General features: G+C 31.1%; 2 protein-coding genes across 4 annotated transcripts in view; one reads left to right on the top strand and one right to left on the bottom strand.

The window, feature by feature from the left end:
• Nucleotides 1-7704, top strand: part of LOC114327074 (rho-associated protein kinase 1) — a 194885-nt gene extending 187181 nt beyond the window's left edge. The window contains exon 18 of the mRNA XM_050654227.1: nt 6800-7704. Coding sequence (XP_050510184.1) covers nt 6800-7584 — 785 coding nt within the window. The 3' untranslated portion in view covers nt 7585-7704. The remainder of the gene's footprint in view (nt 1-6799) is intronic.
• Nucleotides 7705-12759: 5055 nt separating this feature from the next.
• The window catches only part of LOC114327068 (calcitonin gene-related peptide type 1 receptor), a 68627-nt gene continuing 58950 nt past the window's right edge, over nt 12760-22436 (bottom strand). For all 3 annotated transcript variants that reach the window (XM_028275575.2, XM_028275576.2, XM_028275577.2), the window contains one exon: nt 12760-14518. In XM_028275575.2, the coding sequence (XP_028131376.1) occupies nt 14378-14518 (141 nt within the window). In that variant the 3' untranslated portion in view covers nt 12760-14377. The remainder of the gene's footprint in view (nt 14519-22436) is intronic.

Below are 22436 nucleotides of genomic sequence, written 5' to 3'. Positions count from 1 at the left end.
TTATCGGTTATTAATACGATAAAAACGATCCATTTCAATTCCTTTCTAAGTTATCAAAAATTGTTTGATTTCCTTTATTGTGAATAGGTACATTACAACTATACCTGTGTTCAGTGACGGCTCGTACCATTTTAAGAAGGTAGTGCCAGAACTCGGGCAGCCGCCAAAATTTTTAGTGACGGATTCACGATATTGTCAAAAAAAGGTATACTGACAACAAAAACTAAAAAAAAAAATATGCGCGGATACTTTTATCCTATGTATCTTAAGTTTATTGATCTGAGGTGCCAAGCAATTGTCCAACATTGATCAAAACCGTTCCGTAAATTAATTAATAATAAAAACCTCTTAACCTACTATCGAAAATACGATAGAAAATTGTTATTACGATTTAGTCTCTATTTACCAATTTATAAAAATAATACTATATCACACACATGCACAAATTTTTGTAATATCACTTTTAAAGTTTACGATGTATGAAGTTCATTCTTCTATTTCATTATTCACACACATGCACAAATTTTTGTAATATCACTTTTAAAGTTTACGATGTATGAAGTTCATTCTTCTATTTTTTGGTTTCAAAATTTTCAATGACTTTATAATTAAAATTATCAATACAATTTACAAAATGCTTTTCTGCAGATAGCATACCTAAAGCACTATGTTTTAACATCGAAAAACAGCGTTCTGCTTCAGATGTTGATATAGGAATGGTAACTAAAATACTTAAAAGTTTAATAGTTTCTTCAAATGTGCTTTTTAAACCTTCCCTCTATAATAAAACCGATAGCGAAACAGCCCCAGAGGTAGTACTTAATTCGTCTCGCTAATACAGTACCTACTTCTAATTCAGTTTTAAACCGAGTTTTGCTTAAAAATTAAAATTGTCTCCATGTTTCATTAAGAAATTATTCGAAAAGCTGATGCTTAGGTATACGCAGAAAACTTCTCCGACATAAATAAATTAGAAGCAACTAAATGTCCGGAGAAGGTAGACCTTTGAAAGATCTGATACTTTGAATAATATGAACCTTTAAGTCGTTGTCTAATTCGGCGCTAAAATTGACCAGCTCCTTAAATATGCCTCTATTTTCTGAATTTTCTTTTTCGTCGTGACCTCTTAAAGCTAACTTGAAAGCTCCACAACACCTTATAACATTTGTAGTTTCTTTCTAGCGAAAAACCACCAAAAAATTTTTTTAAGATACTAACTAATCTTCATTGTCAATTAATAAATTAAACTTGAAAAATAATCAAAATATTATCAAAATACCCACGATCATGATGCACTAAAAGTTTAATTATAAAGACAAAAACTTTTTAACAGAAAATATACATAATAAAAGCGACAAACCAGCACGTAAAGAAACTCAAAATAAATAGACCTGGAATCATACCCTCGTGCCTTGCACAGAGATTCTAATTTTTAGGTATACTAAAGTCAAGCGTCCACAGACCCGCATCGTACGCAACGGATTTTAGTTTGACAATCGATAATGCGATCCGTACGATGCGGATCAGTGGACGCGGTTACATAAGTTTCTGTACAAGGCAAACTAAAATCCGTTGCGTACGATGCGTTCGATGCGTACGATGCGGGTCTGTGGACGCTCCAATATAGCTCTTTCCCTGTCACTTACATAGAATGCTCGTAAAATATTTCTCTCTTTAGTCGTGCCAGTACTGACTTCGGCACGAAAGAGATTCTCCTGTCGAATACTCTCCACTGTCGGCAGGGATTGTATTACGCCCATAGTTGCCATATTTTATATAATTTATGAAGATCAAAAGAAATACACACAAAAAAATTAACAGGAATTAAAAAGTTTTGAAGCTAAAATAGTTATTTTCCTAACAAGTGCAGAAAGTCATTCTTTTCCGCACGCGACTGCAGTTTGCGAACGACGCGAAGCGGGAGTTCGGCAAGCAGTCGAGTGCGGAAAAGAGACTTTCTGCAAGAGTTAGGAACAATATTTTTTCTAAGTGTCTTTAAAAAATTACCAAATCTTAATCAATTAATTTAATTAATATGAAAATACATACACAAATTAATTCTTTGACAAGGTTGTCAAAACCAAACTTTCAATATAATTAGTTAGCATGACGACGATCTTGGTTTCCATGACGATGATTCAAAACGACTGTTATTGTCTACCGATTTGACTTTCGAATATTATGTCAAAATAATTTTATTTCATCGAATTGTCGCGTTAATTTCATTAAAACAGGAACACAATAAGATATATTTGAAATAAATTAGTAAATAATATCTAAATATTAGTTTATTGCATGTATTACAATTACTTTAAGGCCATATTAACATATCTAAATTAACACGCGTGCGGAAAAGTAAAAACCGCGTGCGGAAAAGTAACACGCGTGCGGAAAAGTGAAAGTTTCTAAACTAAAATGCGTGCGCGAAAGTAGACATTTTTGCACGCTCGTAGAAAAAATATGTTTCTGCATAGTTAGCAAGGTAGTGCCATGGCTCTATGGCACTACCTCACGGGCCGCCACTGCCTGTGTTCCAGTATTCTGGTAGTTTTACTTACTTCCAAATCATTTCTACTATTCTTGTTCTCATGATCATTTTTCAGTGCGTCACAGTTTTTCGATTTCTCTCTAATGCATTAAGTTAGATGAGACGGAAAAAGCGGTAGCTCCGTGATTAAACACAAAAATAATGCAGCATTACAATGGTTATATACATAAGATGTCTATTCCTAACCTACGTTTGATTCGTTGATATTTAGAATGCGCGTTTTTTCTAGCCAATCAAATACACGTATTACGAACATTTGACGAAAACTTCGTTCATTTTGGCCATTTTTTAGAAGTGTCAAAGAGTCAAGTGACGGTTATTATTCAGGTCAGTATTTTGTGTACCTGTCATTTTGAAATTTCGAATTCGACTTCCCTTGTGTTTCACAACGTCTTTGTGCATTTTTTTGTGTTTTGGTTTAGAATTTAGTTCGTTAAAAGTTAGTCATTGGCGTGAGGAGACTAGAGACATTTGAGATGTACCGAAGAGTGCTAAATATCTCATGAGTAGATAGAATAGCCAACGTGGAGGTAATGAGACACGCATAAGGAACGAGAAGAACTAACAAATAAGAAGAAAACAGATATATGGGACATGTGATGAGAGATGTATATCTAATACTCCAGGTCATTATGCAAGAAAAAGATCTATAGTAAGGAGACGTAACTCATGGCTGAAGAACCTTAGGAACTGGTTTGGATGTAATACAAATGAATTATTTAGAGCCGCGGTTTCAGAAATAAAGATCGCTCTGATGACTGCCAACTTTTGAAGCGGAGACAGCACCTAGAGAAGGAGATAAAAACACAATTAATGGATAGTTTTGTGTCATTTTTTAATGTTTCCATATTTATAAATTTAATTAACAATATTGTTTACTTTTTAATTTTATTCCCCTTTATAAAAAATACCTACATGTTAACATATTGTGTAAAAATCAAATATACTAAATTACTAATTAGTTTAATTCCACCAGCTTTTCACCTATGGCTAAGTACGATTCTAGCATCTGTCAGATTCGTCAATAATTACATGAAATAAGTCTCTACACACCCAATACAGTATATGACGTCATAATTAATGACGCACTGAAAAATGATCATGAGAACAAGAATAGCCTACTTATAGAACAAGTCAGATTTTTGCACCATAAGCTCCATCAGCTCCAAGAGCTTTGTTTTCTTTCAATTTTTGTATTGCTTTGATGATTTCTCACTCTGTTGAGATGCCATTTTCTCTCTTTTTAAAACGTTTTTATACAGGGTGTCCAGAAACTCTACCGACAAACGAATATAGGAGATTCCTTAGATAATTTTAAGAGAATTTAACCCAATTCACTTAGTCCGAAAAGGCTTCCTAAGGGAGCTAGAGCTATTTGAAGATGGCGTCTGGTAATTAGTTTTTCTTAAATACCCCCGGAACGCTTCTATCTAGAAAAATAAAAATTAGTATGCGTATTTATCTTCCAGAGATAAATCGATTTCATCCATTGCAAATTTCTACTACCGGTCATAGGTGTCCTTTTTGGGTAGGGCAACGGTTACTTTATCGCATAACTTTTTTGTCTTTAACTTTTAAGCATTTTTGACTCTGGATTATTAAATTGTGAGGTATTTTTGTACTAAAAGGTACTCTTGTTTTAAGTCGATAGGATACACCGTTTTCTAGAAAAATTGATTTGAAAATTTTTCGTTTTTAAATTAAAAAAAAATAAAAAAAAAAACTATTTAGAAAAACGAAAACTTGTACGTTCAATTATATTCCAGAGATGAATCGATTTCATTAATTGCGAACTTCTAGCATCGGTCATATGGTTTACTGTAAAGAGACCGAAATCATTAGACCGAAAGCAGTAGACCGAACTCATTAGACCGAAAAGCACTTTACCGAAACCTCACTAGACCGAACAGCAGAAGACCGAAAAGCAGTTTTTTTACTTGTCGCAGGAAAAGAGATAAGACTAAAATAATTACAACTAAATGTTATTTGGATGGTTATTATCAACAGTTAAAATGGTGTTAACGTCACTCTACCCTTAATTTATTTTTACCTTCACTAATTTGTTTAACGGATAAAAATTATTTCATATCAGACTGTACAGAGAAACAATTTACACAGTCTGTATATAAAATAATACAAAAAAAAATACAATAAACAAAAAGACAGATATACAAAATCTTAGCATAATTTACTGCAAACTTTTAAAATTTTATTACCATTTCGGTCTAATGCTGTTCGGTCTAGTGAGGTTTCGGTAAAGTGCTTTTCGGTCTAATGAGCTCGGTCTACTGCTTTCGGTCTAATGATTTCGGTCTAATTGTCGTGTACCCATTTTCAAAGAGCTCTAGCTCCCTTAGGAAGCATTTTCGGACTGGGTGAATTTTATTAAATTCTCTTCAAATTACCTGAGGAATCTCCTGTCTTCGTTTGTCGGTAGAGTTTTTGGACACCCTGTATACTTGGTTTCGTCTTTGTTACTGTCTCCGCAAATTTTGTAATCCATTTTAAACAGAGTTCTAGGCTACCTAGGCACCTGAAATTTACAAAATAGCTCAGAACTTACTAACAATGCAATATTTAACTGCTATTATATTTATAAGTCTTTTTCTTCTTCTTCTTCTTCTTCTTTGTGCGACTAGGATTACTCCTGTTTGTCTGCCTCTTATTTTGTTTTAGTTGTTGTTGACTGTACATTGTCTTTCCACCTTTTCGTCGGTCTTTCAACGAATCTTCTGTTATACGGCTTGTTGTTTTTACAGATGTTCGCTAATCTATCTGGTTCCATTCGGTTTACATGTTCGTTCTAGTTTTTCATTATGGATAAATCGATTTTTTTAATTTCAAACTATTTTAAAAATGTGACTAATGCAATGACATTTAGATTCCATTTTAAAGTACGTCAACAAATCGATAATTACAAATTGATGGTGGCTCAGTGGTAGAGCATTAGACTGCAGATCGAGAGGTCCCGAGTTCGAAACTCTGCTGTTGCGTGTCTTTTTTAAATTTTTTAAATAAATAATTAAAAGTTAATATACTTTAAGTTCATATTTGATAAGTTAATTATTATACAGTGTGACCCATTTAGATTGGAAACACCTCTATAAAATTTGAAGTTGTTAACCGATTTTAACCAAATTTTTTTTATGTCGTGTAATAAAAGGTCTATTGCGGGACAAAATATGAAATGTTTAGTTAAATTTTCAGGGCATTCTACGATACTTTTTTTTCGTCGAAAATGGAGAATTTGTATCAGCGATTTTTTTATTAAAAAAATTTCTACGCCACTGGATTAAGAGTGGCTTCAAATAGCTATGACAAAAATTTCATTAAAATATATTTATTAATAACGAAGTTATGACAACTTAAAATTTTAAAACTCACTAAGCTACGAGTCAAAAAAGAACACCCTGTATCAACAGATAACCATAAAACTAATTATTTTTCAAATACTTTTAATAATAAACCACTACTAGACAAAAAAATGTTTAAAATAAATTTAAAATGAAATTTTTGTCATAGCTATTTGAAGCCACTCTAAATCCAGTGGCGTAGAAATTTTTTTAATAAAAAAATCGCTAATACAAATTCTTCACTTTTGACGAAGAAAAAGTATCGTAGAATGCCCTGAAAATTTAACTAAATATTTCATATTTTGTCCCGCAATTGATCTTTTATTACATGACATTAAAAAAAAATTTGGTTAACATCGGTTAACAACTTCAAATTTTATAGAGGTGTTTCCAATCTAAATGGGTCACACTGTACATATATACCATTTTAAATATTTTTTTTTGGTTTATATATGAGTTTAAATCCGCTAGAGAAAATATGCATTTAAAATAGTTGATTACAAAATTCTTTTATGACAGAAATTGAAACAACAAAATAGTTTATATAATTTTATATTGGGTCCTATAAATAATGAAAACGTTTTATTATAAAAAGTTCTTTTTTATAAAAGTGTAATTATCTCTTCTATGCCCTCGAGCTGGATTTCTGCTTCTTGCAACCTTATCTCACTTCTTATATTTAGTCTCTCCTCAAAATTTCCTGCCCATCTTACCAGGCCTTATAGTACCTATCTGGTCCTAATGACCAATGATCTCTCCTGTTCTGTTTCAATCCATTTATAATCTAGGTTTGATTTTATTTCTGTTCTGGTTAACCTTCTTGTAGAATTTTCACATTTTCATTTGTGTGACATAGAGACATTATATTATAGAAGATAATAAATTGTCTATTTTGCAGGTTATGTAAATTTGGAGAGGACCATCGGGTTCGATCTGTCAACTTCAAGATTAATTCTAGAAGACCTAGCTCACTTCCATGCCACTACATTAGCGCTCAAACTAAAGGAACCTGAAACTTTCGAGAAGAAAATCAAGCCTTACTGCAGCTGTTTCCTAAAACTTCCAGCACCATTAGACTTAGCTTACGAAGGAAATCAACTAGCGTTAGTTTTAGAAGAAGAAGAAATTGGAAGAAAACTAATGCCGCAACTTAGGAAAAGTATGAAGTATATGGGAACATTAAGGACGACGTTTAGGGAACCGTTTGCAACCGTGGTTCATAGAGACTTTTGGGTAAATAACATTATGCTCCAATTTGTGGAAGGAGCTGTCAAAAATATCAAAATTGTGGACTTTCAAATGTACACTTACGATAGTCCTGCTACAGACCTAATGTTTTTTATATTTACTAGTGTCCAAACTCAAGTACTAAAGCAACATTTTGAGGAATTGATTGAACATTACCATGAGATACTTGCCCAAACGCTTTTGATGTTTGGTTGTGATATTACTCAGTTTACATACGAAAAGCTATTGGAAGAAATCAGTGCATGTATGAAAACAGAACTGGGGAAAATGATCTTTATGTTGCTATTCATTATAAGGGGACCAAAGGGTGGTCACCTTAACAGTGATCCAAAAGAAATTCCAAAATTAAATGTTAAGCATTTAACGAGTGAAGATAAGGATAGACTGTTTTGGCTTCTTAAAGAATTCGATGAACGAGGATGGATGAATTTTTAGAATTTGTTGAATATGAGTAGGGAAATTTTTGTAGTTTATTTTAAGTATATTTTAGTATAGAAACCAAAGATATTATGTGTTAATAGTTTCAATAAAAAGGTTATATTTTGATATAAAAAACGTTGCACATTTTTTGCCTGTAGTTTTTTTAAATGTTTTGGATTGCTTGATTCACTCAGCCAATATACAGGGTGGTTCATCTTATTCGCCTCGGTCTCTGTACGGAAAACCACTTGATATTTTAAAAAAATTTCTTCACAGAAATATACAGGGCCTTTAATACTACAACCTAAAAATAATGTGAATTATACAGGGTGTTCCAAAAAAGAGTGGTATATCAAAGTTATATTTTTTCTTATGGAATGCCCTATATCTGATGACATTATTGAATTGACCTTAAAAAATAAGCTATACTTTTATAAGGGTTTCCTATACCTAAATACAGGGTGTTTTGATTTATTTCGATTTTTATAAAAATGTAAGGTTTTAGAAAAAAATAAATAGGTATCTACGAATCTAAGAAGCAGTAACAAATTCTTTCTTGGATCTTAATAATAGACTATTTAGCATACTTAAACAGATGCTTATTGCAACAAAATTTCTTACAGGGTGGTCAAAATATGAGATTGTTCTATTAACAAATTCAAGCTGTAATAACTTACTTATTTTAAATGGAACACCCTGTATCTTACTAGTCTATCGAGTAGAAAATTTACTTAGCTTTCAATTCTTATTAGGGTTTCCTATACCTATCTCCCTTCATTTTTTAAATATTTAAAGATTTCCTAATTTGTAAGCTTTAAAAATTAGAATTACATAAGTACCTATGTCGTGTTTATGTATAACACATCACCAACATCGGCAATATACTTAGACAAGATACTGTCATTAATAAAATTTTCATTGTTATCATGTAATCACACAGAGTGTTGTATTATTTTAGTTGATTTTGGCCTACATGTGAAATTGAATAATATGTTTATTTTAAACTGCATACCCTATATTAGATGCCGTATTCTGGAAGATTTTTAAATTATATTTCATTCCGTATAAGTATTTTCCATATCTTAACCCAACGGTTATTAAGTAAATTTAAGAACGCCACTTTTTGTTTGAATCTTTAGATCGCAATTACAAACAATTAAATGCAATGGCTACTTTGACGAAAACGAGCCTATTGTACAAAAATATGTAAAAATGGGTATTTACAGAATAACATGGGAATTTATATTTATAGTCGGTTCGCTAAACTCAGACACAAGTGGCTGGTGATTTTAGTCTGCAATTTTTTTGTTTTTTGTCAATTTTGCCAAAATTGGCAAAATAACTAACTACTTAGTAATTATTAACTATTTAGTAATTATTTTTTTGCCAATTTTACCAAATTGGCAAAATTACTTACTAAAATCACTAGCGAGTTGTGTCTGAGTTTAGCGAACCGACTATACAGAATAACATGTGTATTGAGAATGTTAACATGGAATTGAAGAGATTTTAAATATCTTCCATTATAAAGAAGAGAATATCGAGTATGTCATTTAAAATAAGAACACTCTGTGTGATTAAATGATAAAAATGTGAATTTTGTTAATGAAACTATCTTGACTAAGATATTTAAGTATATTGCCGGTGTTGGTGATGTGTTGTACATAACCACGACATAGGTACTTAATTCTAATTTTTAAAGCTTACAAATTAGGAAATCTTTAAATATTTAAAAAATGAAGGGAGATAGGTATAGGAAACCCTAATAAGAATTAAAAGCTAAGTAAATTTTATACGCGGTAGATTAATAAGATGCAGGTTGTTCCATTTAAAATAAGTAAGTTATTACAGCTTGAATTTGTTAATAGAACAATCTAATATTTTGACCACCCTGTAAAAAGATAGGTGTAGGAAACCCTAATACATATTGAAAGATAATAAAATTTTCTACGCGATAGACTAGTAAGATACAGGGTGTTCTATTTAAAATAAGTGAGTTATTACAGCTTGAGTTTGTTAATAGAACAATCTCATATTTTGACCACCCTGTAAGAAATTTTGTTGCAATAAGCATCTGTTTAAGTACGCTAAATAGTCTGTTATTAAGATCCAAGAAAGAATTTGTTACTGCTTCTTAAATTCGTAGATATTTATTTTTTTCTAAAACCTTACATTTTTACAAAAATCGAAATAAATCAAAACACCCTGTATTTAGGTATAGGGAACCCTTATAATAGTATAGCTTATTTTTTAAGGTCAATTCAATAATGTCATCAGATATAGGGCAATCCATAAGAAAAAATATAACTTTGATATACCACTCTTTTTTGGAGCACCCTGTATAATTCACATTATTTTTAGATTGTCGTATTAAAGGCCCTGTATATTTTTGTGAAGAAATTTTTTGAAAATATCAAGTGGTTTTCCGTACAGCGACCGAGGCGAATAAGATGAACCACCCTGTATATTACTAGTAGATTGTACTGTTTGTTACAATATTCTTCTTTGTTTGTTCTTTAATATTCTTCTAGTTTGGCCTAGACCAAACTAGTTTGTTCTAAACGTGATAGGATAAACTAGTTTAGCCTAGGCCAAACTAGTTTATCCTGATATTAATACGGACACTGCAGGATAAACTCGTATGGCCTAGTATAAACATTATAGTATACCTACAAAGCCAAAATAAATAGATAAACTGAACAAAAAAACTCTGTAATTGAAAAATAATAATTTTTAATAAAACGATAATGATTAGTCGTTAAAACTAATGGACAATTGGTAATAAAACAATCATATTATAAAAAATAATCAATATAAAAATTGTTATTTATTTTTCCATTGAGTGTTTTGTTGAAATTGAGAGTTGCAGTGTACTATTGCCTTCTTGCACTTGCATCTGTTTGTGGAACAGTTTTTGTGCAGCTGCATTTCACAAAACCTTGTTCTGATCCAACTGAATCTCTCGTAGCTGTAACTTTTAACGATATTTTAGAACCTTAGTATCCATCTGCTACCTCTCAAAAAGTGTTCAATTTTTTTTCAGATCAGCAATCGACGTTTACTATCAACTTTTTTAGAGGTAGCAGATGTAAACTAAGGCTCTGAAATATCGTTAAAGGTTGCAGCTACGAGATATTCAGTTGGATCAGAACAAGGTTTTGTCAAATGCAGCTGCAACAAAACTGTTCTAAAAAACAGTTGTAAGAAGGCAACGATACTCCGCCATCTAAGTGTCACTAACGCACTTCATGGAAAAATAACTAATAATTTTTATAAATGAGGTATAATTATTGATTTTAGAAAAACACTGACTATTTTTAATAATATGAGTTATTTGTATTAACAATTATCTATTAGCTTTAACGGTCTATTAGTTAAAAAAAAAAGAATGTGTATGTACTTTGTACGCACGTAAGAAGTTATACTTCTATTATATGATTTAAACGAAATTAATATACTTTTTATTTATATTTTGTTTAAATATTAAACTAATTTATACTTACTACTTCTCAAACATTTTTATTAGAACAGTGCCAAAAATTAAAATAATAAAAGAATAAAACACACACAAACACATTAAACAAGCCACAAATGATGTCTGAACATTAATTGTCGAAAATTTTTTTAACTAAATACGTATTTTCTGAAAATACAATTATTTAATAAATATACTTACAATCATAAAATGTATTCAAAAAAAAAACAAAAAAGTAAGTTTCTATTGGGACTCGAACCAGCGCTGATAAGAGCGGTTGGTATTGGAATTCATTCGCCTTCTCCGCTTAGCCACGAACACTATGTGTCATTATTTACGAAGATCGACTAACTAAACGGATTAAACTTGTGATATTTTGATATTTTGAAAATTGATCAAATTATTTTAATTTTGAATTGAAATGATTTAGAATTGAAAAAATACAACAAAACATGGAGTAAAAAAACAATATATTAGGTGAATATTGATAGAAATTTTGATGGTAATCAAATTATATAAATAAAAGTATTACATACTATGTATTTTGGCAGATCAAATAGGTAGGTATATACCCATGATACATTAACAATTATTACGTACCTGTTGCTTTTAAAAACTATTTAAAAGTCACTACAATATTATAAACTTTTTTGTTTCTGTCCTCACAACAATAAAACTAATATATTATACATTTGTTTACCTTTACCTTTACCTCCAAACCACAGCTGCCATATCGGATAATTTTTGACATATCATTTGAACATCCAATCAGAACAAAGTTATAATGCGCATGCGCCGGGCTGATAGGTTTTAACGTATAAAAAAATCACCCTCTATCGCCGGTAAAGAAGTATAACTTCAAAAAATGATTATTTTCCAATTACAGAGTATTGTATTCAGTTTATCTATTTATTTTGGCTTTGTAGATATACCATAATGTTTATACTAGGCCGTACTAGTATATTCTGCAGTATCCATATTAATATTAGGATAACTAGTTTGGCCTAGCTAAACTATTTTATCCTAACGCGTTTAGGACAAAGTAGTTTGGTCTAGACCAAACTAGTTTGTCCTGAAATCTGGTTTGGCCGGTAACATACATATTCGCGGTGTGCAAGTACTTGGAAGGGAATTGAGAAACGATCGTGCGCGAATAGCGGAGAAATATTGCAACTTTCTTAAATAATTCATATTGTCAATTGAAATTGTCAAATTGACGTACATTTCATATCTACTGTCATTGAATAATAAAAATTAAATGTTGCTCCACAACATTGATATGATATGCAATTATTATATAAAGGTAAATTTAATTAATTGTATTTTGCTTGCAGTACTGTATTTTAATAACTAATTTTATTTACTACATACAATTGTTTACGTTTTAATAACATAACCTGAATCTTATTTTTTCTTCTTATTATTTTTTTGGACCATGGCCTTGACAATGACAGTAACCAAGACTAATATAATTGGCCATAATATAATTAAAAGTGCGAATAAAGTTGCAGAGCGTAGAAATAGGTGTCGCTTTGCCGAACTTGCACGGTCCCAATACCCGAAAGAAATTTTTATCAGAAATTTGCACCTCCGTTTCATCAGGATTCCATCAAGATCCTAGGAGAGTATGAAAGTTACTCTATTTCTATGATGATTACTATTTATACCTGAATAGTATAAACTTTAAAATAAACTTAAAAGAAGAACAACTTAGATCTCTTTTAAACATTATATTTTGATAGTAGGCTCTGTTTTTTGCTATCTATTTCAAATTTTAAATTTACAACATAAGGAATGTTTTTAAAGCTACAATAATTATAAATTAAGAAATAAATAAATATTATACATTTAGGGCAAGTAGAATAAGTAGAAAACTGGAAACAAATCTAGCAGATATATTATATTATGAATGGGAGAATTTGAAAACATGTGATAAAAAGATAGCTTATGACACTTTAGGCAAGAAAAAATAAGAAGGAGGAAGGGATGTAATGACAGAAAAAGGACATACTGCAAGTAATTGCCAAATAAGATATTTATTTACACAATTCACAATGAACTACATGGAAGAAAAAAAATTTACGATGACACTGACATTTCTGCCAGCAGCTGGCCCTCTCTCTGTATGCCCGCACTCCCACCAACAACCTACCACTACCATTGATGGGCACTGGAGATGAAATAGGGCCAAAAGTATAAAATGTCGTGAATAACCGATAGAGAACTGAGATGGGGTAGTACTGAGTAACGAGTTCTGGGTACTGATTAGATGCCACCGTTTTTTTGTCGTTTATTAACTTCGTTATTTTATATAAAAAAAATGTATTTTAAAGAAAAGAGACGATTGGTTAATAAAAGTGGTACTCTAGTTACTATTATCTACAGCTACTGAGATTTGCATCCACTTTTCTACTTATTGTCGCTGGTAGATGCCGAAATTATCCATGCTCTTATACAGGGTGTCCAGAAACTCTACCGACAAATGAAGACAGGAGATTCCTCAGATAATTTTAAGACAATTTAACTTTAGGAAAACAAAAACTGGTACGTTTATTTATATTTCAGAGATGAATCGATTTCACTAATTGCGAATTTCTAGTACCGGTCATATGCGTCCATTTTGGGTAGGTGAACGGTTAATTTATCGCATAACTTTTTTGTCCTTAATTTTTAAGAATTTTTGACACTAGATTATTAAATTATGAGGTATTCTAGCACTAAAAGTTACTCTTGCTTTAAGTTGGTAAAATACACCGTTTTTTTTTGAAATTATTTTTCAATTTTTTTTCAAATTCAGGAAAGAAAAAGTTTCACATCGATTTTTCTAGAAAACGGTGTGTCCTACCGACTTAAAGCAAGAGTAACTTTTAGTACTAGAATACCTCACAATTTAACAGTCCAGTATCAAAAATGCTTAAAAGTTAAAGTCAAAAAAGTTATGCGATAAAATAACCGTTGCCCCACCCAAAACGGACGCCTATGACTGGTACTAGAAATTCACCATAGATGGAATCGATTTATCTCTGTAAGATAAATATGTTTACCAATTTTTGTTTTTCTAACTAGAAGCGTTCTGGAGGAATTTAAGAAAAACTAGTTAAAAGACGCCATCTTCAAAGAGCTCTAGCTCCCTTAAGAAGCATTTTCGGAATAGGTGAATTTGGTTAAATTGTCTTAAAATTGTCTGAGGAATATGCAGTCTTCGTTTGTCGGTAGAGTTTCTGGACACCCTGTATATTTTTCTTAAAAAAATTCTAGATCTTATGTACTTTATCTGTGAATTTTATATTAAAGCCAGGCTCTTATTTTTTAGTGAGTAAAGTTGTAGAATGTTTAAAAATTTCCTTCTTGAACAAAAGTTGCTGTTGTGGCTCGTCTTTTATCATAGAGGAGATCACCTCCCAAATTCCAGCCAAACCTTTGATTTAGGTAGATGCAGGCTTTTCTATAACCGTTTTTCATTTCACCCCGTACCTAAAATATAATAAAATAATGATTTCAGTAGGAAAATAGTTAAAAATTAATACATCATGAGACTCAAAAATTTTACTGTCAAAATTAATAATAAGAAGAGACCCTGCCATCAAAATATTGCAATAATTAGGTGAAACTAGACACTTTTAGTGTATCAGCCTCATTCCTGATAATATAAATCCTCATCTCGTGAACATATCAATTTGGTTTCACCAAGATGAAGCACCTCCTCATTATTTTCGCGACGTTCGTGAGTTTCTCGACAATACATTTCCAAATCGTTGGATTGGAAGAAAAGGAGCTATGGAATGGCCAGCAAGATATATATAGATTATTTTTTATGGGATTATTTAGTGCATGTAAATAGGCCACAGCCTATCCAATAACTGAAAAAGAGAATTACAGAATAGATAGCAATGATTTGTCCGGAAACGATTAGAAAAGTCTTAGATGAATTTTCATTCAGAACGGATTTCTGTTTCCAAAGACAAGGTGATCATAGTGAACACCACCTTTAATTTTTTTTGTGCTTTCTGTTTATCCTGCAATATTAATTACAAAATAAAAATGTTTTCCCTAACTTCTGCATGTTAGGTATTGGTCAAGAAACATTTATGAGAATGCTACATCAAATATACGAATACACGAAGATACAGAAAAATTCAGCTTAGGACGAGGAGTAAGACAAGGGCACAATATTTCACCAAAATTGTTCACGGCAGCTCAAGTCAATATTTAAGAACACTCAATGGCAAGATATGGGCATCAATATACACATACCCAAACTTATATGGAATCATCTGATATTTCTTACTAATTTGCACTATTAACACCCTGTATTTTGCAGAATAAAAAAAACAGTAAATTAATTGTTATTTTGATTTAACAATGTTTACATTAATAATTTGACTTATATTTGACAGCTGACAGTTCTGCTTTACCTACTTTTTAGTTTTAGTTTTCTAATAAATTGTGTTAGTTAGTTACATAAATAAATTATTTAAAAATGAAAAAATGACTTGTTATTTGAGGAAGGTGGAAAATCATATCTATGTATAATATGGGAGTAAAGTGCCTGTTTTTCCCTTGAATGATTACTGCCCTCCGCTACGCGTCGGGCAGTAAACTTTATTCTCGGGAGGAAAAGTAGCACTTTCCTCCCTTGTTATACAAATAACTATTAAGTAATATTTAACTGATATCTTCGCCTGAATATTTGCTAAACCTGTTCAGGCAGTTCACTTTGACAAGTTGTAAAACATTTAAACCTTGATTACACGTAACGAGTATTGTAGCGAGACAGTGTTCTCGGCCGAGTTCTCGTTTGGTATAAACTGCCGTGCTAAGCCCAAAGGCGGTAACTGATTTTTTATCAAAAATGAGATTGTTGTATTTCTAGGGTAGAACAAGGTATTTAGAATATATTTACAAAGTTCTTGGAGTTGCAGAAGTATTATAACGGGTATCTAGAATATACTTACGAAGTCTTTGGAGTTGTAGAAGCATTATAATATAATGAAACCTACCTAGAAATACAAAAATCTCATTTTCGATAAAAAATCAGTTACCGCCTTTGGGCTTAGCACGGCAGTAAACATACTAACGAGTACTTGGCCGAGCACTCGACCGAGTCATATGGCGAGACAGTCACTCGGATCTTGTTCTATTTACTAGGCAGAATCTTCGACCTCCCATTTTTCAATCGTATACTCGCCAATCCGCTCGGTATGTGCGTTGATTGAAATATTGATATCCAATACCTCAATCAACGGTATGTGTAAACAACACTCGCTGTGTAACTGTGCATATTACCACTTCATCAGAGGAGACGACTTGTGTTAATCAACAATGTTATTTGTGATTCTCAAAAATAGCTAACAAATTAAACTCAGATAGGACAATAAAGTTTAGTTCAATAGGGAACTTGTATAAATTTTTAAATTCGAAAAAAATGTTATAAATCACAACAAAACATAATTTAAAACATGTATCAAAGATAAAAAAGTTTTGTTTGTCTTTCGTTTGGCCCCTAAAGACGATTAAAAATTCAAATTAAAACAGGTGGTCCAAAACGCATCGTGACGTCACTTGGTTTTACATTTACATTTTTCCAATAAAGTAAACAGAATTTTAAATTAGATGTTATAAACGTCAGTAGAAAATACATTTATGTGACGTTATAAGTGTTTTTGATCGTTAGACCTATTCATAGAAAATTTGTACTTTTACAAAATGGTTTTATTTTCAATAGTAAACCTTCGTTCCTTTCCTTCAAAAACAGTATAAAACTACAATTTTAACAAACTGGTATATATTATTACAATGATATACGATAAATGTCATTAGAATATAAATATTTTTGACTTACTCCACGACGATGAGCTTGCCAAATACCCAAGTAGGTGGTGGCCAATAAACTAAAGAAGGAGAAGAAGAATATACCTAAATATAAGGTTGTGTCTAGGTATACGCTAACGTGTACGCAAATAAAAAAGTTAGAGTGTCAGTGATTTCTTATTTTTTATTTGTTAAGTGTTTGTTTTTAAATTAACTACGGAGTGTGGACAATTATTTAGTTCTTTTAATGAGTTTAAGAACATTTTAAAACAGTACGAAAAAGATAAGAGACTATAAATTAATATATATTTTTTTTAGTTATAAATGAAATAGTATTACCGTAAAAGATTAAAATAAAAGGAAGACCTAAAGCTTTCTCAATAATAATTAACTTGTTCTGAAGCTATTATCCTTGTGGCATTTTTGTAATCAACTATTCTAAATGAGAACTAAGCCACAATTTAACTAAAAAATTGATTTTATTAACGCTTCGACTTTTAAACCGGATGTCGTTGTCAAAATACAAAATATTATTAAATTAAACAAAAATGTTGTTGCTTACTAAAAAATTTTTTCTAATAATTTATTTAATCTGACTAATTTTTGTATTTTGACAATGACATCCGATTTGGACGTCTAAACGTTAATAAAATATTTTTTTTAGTTAAATTGTGGCTTATTTTGCATTTAGAATAGTTGATTATAATAATTCACTTACGTATAAAAATTATTTTAACAATATTTTGTACCTACATGTCATGTAAACTAAATACATATAATTATTTTGCTAACCTAAATATATACTTTTATATATACATTGATTTATTGCAATTAAGTTTGAAACATCTGAATAGTTCTGCTTCCCTTCCCTTAACAAATATGTTTCTATCAAACAAACACTAAACATATCAAAATAGCATGTACCAAAATATATAGTCACTGCGCAAGCTAAATAATGACGTCACTGGCTTGATGAAGTTTAATTCGCGTCTACCTAACTTTTTTATTTGCGTACACGTTATCGTGTACCTAGAGACAGCGAAATATAACCATAATAAAAACTAATGCAAAACTATATGACGTCACGGGCCGTTTGAACTACTTTATACCGCAGAAGACTTTAAATATGTATTTCTAAGTTATTACGAGTTTTTGAAGGGTGAAATTTTGGAAATCCCATTTTTAAACAAAACTGAACATTATTATCTAATAAAAAAAATGTGCAAGTTCCCTATTGTATAGATAAGTCACACCCGTGCTTCTGAAATTTTAAATCTTTGGAGTATAAAAATAAACAAGAACGTGATGCAGCATATGTATCGATTGTAGAAGAAATAGATATTTTTGGTTTTAAAACTCAATAAAATAAAAAATTTTAATTCGACATATAGACAAGAAATAAGAAATTAATGAATCGAAGAAATCGGCAGCAGCGAGATGTGGTCTTCTTAAAATCCGTTGTTTATAGTCCAAAGACGCTTATCTCCGTAAATTCTTGTATAAGCAGTGGTATAAGCCGTTTGTTATATTTTTAATGTTAGCTTTACGATCCATAAGTACACTACTCCTTGTTTTTGTGAATCGAAACTGAACTGACTCGCCTAGTAACAGTTTGCTGTCTCGCCACTCATAGGCGCCCATACACACGGGCAGGGGGGGGCCGTGGCCCCCCCCTAGCTTTTCGGGAAAGAACAAAAATTAAATTTATATTACATAAACGTATTTTTGTCAAAAAATTATTGGATAATTTTGAGAGATAAATTGGAAAAAACATATTTATTAATAAAAAAAATTCACATATTGGGTAGTTATTAATAGTTTAAGAAAATCTTTGTGTCTGTGTCTGCGACAGTGGTCTATATAGAATGTGCATAATACACATTTCCCACAATCACGGTATGCTATTAACGAAAACATTGAAAGAGATTAGAGGCGTGGGAAACATATATACACTGTAATCGACACCCAAAATTATCAATTAAATGAATCATTTATAATACTGCAAAAAAAAAACCATATCAGCAAGAAATCCGATCTCTGACCGAAAATCTTTGAGAACTGGTATAAAGTAATTATATTTTATATTTCGAAATAAATTCATACTGAAAAATAATTTTTTAAATTTATTGAACATAGTAAAATTTTAGTTTGCATAAGTATTTTTTTAGTAAGTAGATTATTTTTAAAGTGTGCATTATGATGAACAGAACAATTTTATTTAAATGAAAAACAGGTGATCTTTCATGATGAATGAGTGTTATATACAGGGTGTCCCAAAAGTAGCGGAAAGGTCGAATAATTCGCGAAATGAACATCGGATCGAAAAACTGAAAAATACGTGTTCAATAATTTTCAAAAATCTATGCGATGACACTAAACAAGTCCACCACTTCAACCCCTGGGTGTGGAGCGGGGAGTAACTTTAAAATCTTAAATGGAACCCCTAATTTTTGTTGCAGATTTGGATTTTCCTTGTAAAAATAAGCAAATTTTATTCGAGCCATTTTGCGAATTGTGGATACATAGCGCTATAATCGGAAAAAACGGTATATCGTGATACCATAGCAAAATTATAGAAACGGTCTAATATCTCGAGAAATATACTTCCAAATAAAAACTAAAAAACACGTGTTTAATATTTTTCAAAAATCTATAGAATGACACCAAACAGGATTTTTCATTCCACACTCTGGAGGTGGGGTGAGAGTTAACTTTAAAATCTTAAATAGGAACCCCCGTTTTTTCTTGCAGATTGAGTTTCCTCCTCAAAAAATAAGTAACATTTATTGGAACTTTTTTAGAATTGTTGACGGATGGCGCTATATTCGGAAAATGCGATTTATTTGTGCCATCTATCAACGATTCTAAAAATGTTTGGAATATGTGTGCCTTATTTTTCATAAGGATTCTAAATCTGCAAAAATAAAGGGGGCTCCTTTTTAAGATTTTAAAGTAAAAACTTGGTTCGACACATACCCATGGTTAGTCTGCTCGCCAAAGTTGAAGGGAAGGCTTTGCAAGCATTGTATTCTTTTCAAACGGGTTTTAAAGAGAGGTGCAACTTTTGAGGTACCCATGACATTTCCATTTAAAAACTTGGTCTAGTGTTTAAATGTATGAATAATTTCTCACAACAGGGTTCAAACTAGGTTTTTTAGGTGGTTTAAACTACAGTAGACTCCCTCTATAACGAGAACTGAAATGGTGGATTAATTATCTCGTTATAAGCGGATCTCGTTATATCAAACAATAATAATATTGAAATGTTTTGATGCCTCTTACGTAGTTCATTAGATGTCGATGGTCAACCTGAAGAGTGAACAATATGAGACTTCGCCGCCATAAATTGTAAATTTCCTGTAGTATTCAATATCGGTCGATAAACAGGCACATGTTTATTACAGGTGGCCGAGTTTATTACGGCACTGGCCTCGATAATAAGACAGATGTTGGGCATTTCTATGTACAGGTAGTTGGGGCATTTATTTATTTATGACCATTACAACGCTAGAAACAGGTAAAAACAAGTATTCTTCGATTTAAATTTTCCTCGTTATAACCAAATATGCCTCGTTATAGAGCGTTATAGTTCAATAGGAATTTCATGGGACACCTAATGTACCTCGTTATAAGCGAAACCTCGTTATATCCGTGTTCGTTATAGAGAGCGTCTACTGTATATATTGTCATCCGAAATATACAAAATGTAATGTGCAACATCTTCACGTTTGGCCCCCCCCTAAAAATTTTTATATGGGCGCCCTTGTCGCCACTGTACTCGTTACGTGTAATCAAGCCATTAGAGCGGGTACTTTCTGCAACTTTCTGTTGTCAATTTTGTCATGTAAAATTCCGCTAACCGGGGTTTAATCGGGACAGAACGTTGCAGTAAGTACCGGCCCTAATTGTGATACATGACATTGAATGATGCTCTTGTTTGTTTCTCAAACTCGTTGCCATTCGGCTATTGCTAGATAAGTTTTCAAAAAATTGTCGCATTATTTTCAAATTATTCTCACTCTCTTGTGATATTAATGTTGATTATTAATGATTTGAAATCGTTAAAAAATAATTTTTCGGAAGAACTATTCTAAAAAAATAAAATATTTTAAAGTCCCGAGAAAAACTATTTCACTGAGCTACAGTTTATTTTATGCGATTCTATGTTTATCAGCTACACACAGACTCACACACAACGGTAGACACTTGTTTATCTTTCCTCAGCCTACCAGAATTTTGGTATTGTGTTAAAACAAATATTACCATCGTTATCTCGTTTGAACCCTGCTACATTTATGTCACTGTAAACTTTTATTTTATCTCATGTTTATCAACAGCGTGATAAATTGTTAAAACAATAGACTAAAATTTGCTACCTTGTGTCAATAATCTCACGAGCTATGTTTTTATCTGAGTCAATTGTTATTTTTGGGTTTTGTTAAGTAAACCTCATAAAATTAATCACGAGCTTTATTGGCAATCTAGCAAATTAATTTAATATATAAATATATATATAGATAATGGTATATGTATATCAGAACTTTTATACAGGGTGAGTCATGAGGAACTGTACATACTCCTACCTCGTATAGAGGCCCCTATGGGGAATAACAAATGACCATTAAAAAGTGTCTGCTCCCATTGTTTAATAATATACAGGGCGAGTTTCGCATTTTGACAGAAATTTATATTCGTCATAATTTTTGAAGGGTCAGATCGATGTGTCTCTTATTTTGGCCAATCGTTACACTATTACCACCTAATCAACTAATTTAGTCGAACTAGAAAAAATCAGGCCCGGCTTTAAAAAATTAGTGCGTTTTGGTCGTAGAAAAAATTTCACCCTGTATACGCTTTTTGAAAACTCTAATATGAATTTTACAAATTAGACAAATAGGCCATTAAAATGACATATTTATTTTTTCCCCACATGATTACTTAATTTTTTATAAAAAAATTAAATTTGACTATGAATTAAAAATTTGGTAAAGTGATTAATAAATAAATAGTAATAATAATAAATTAATTAATAGTATTAATAAATAGTAAATAAATAGATTTAAAAAAAATTAACTTTTATTACAAAAATTAATTTTTTTAAACAAATATTTGATTTATGTTACCACCTAATCAATTGATTTATTCAAACTAGAAAAAAAAAGGTCCGGCTTTAAAAAATTAGTTCGTTTGGGTCTTAGAAAAAATTTCACACTGTTTAAGCTTTTTGAAAACTCTAATATTAATTTTACAAATTAGACAAATAGGCAATTAAAATGGCATATTTATTTTTTCCCCACACGATTACTTATTTTTTTATTAAAAAAACAAATTTGTCAAAATCGCAATTTTACCATAAAAATAAAAAAAATTAAACAACGTTTTTCTTAAAATTAAAAGTTTCACCATTTTTTTTTCTATAACACGTCTAAATCTTAAACTCACCATAACACTTCTCTTTGGCCTCTATAGTTTAACATAGACGTGATCAAATAGATAAATTTTAAATTTTTTCACTTAATCTTTGCGATTTAACTTTGCAATTCACGAATCTGCACCTTTTATTTTTAAAAATTCATAACTT

The sequence above is a fragment of the Diabrotica virgifera genome, chromosome 6 (assembly GCF_917563875.1).
Source record: "Diabrotica virgifera virgifera chromosome 6, PGI_DIABVI_V3a".
In the NCBI taxonomy this organism is placed as follows: Eukaryota; Metazoa; Arthropoda; class Insecta; order Coleoptera; family Chrysomelidae; genus Diabrotica; species Diabrotica virgifera.
The sequence above is the reverse complement of the archived record's forward strand: the minus strand, read 5'-3'. Positions and strand labels throughout refer to the sequence as shown.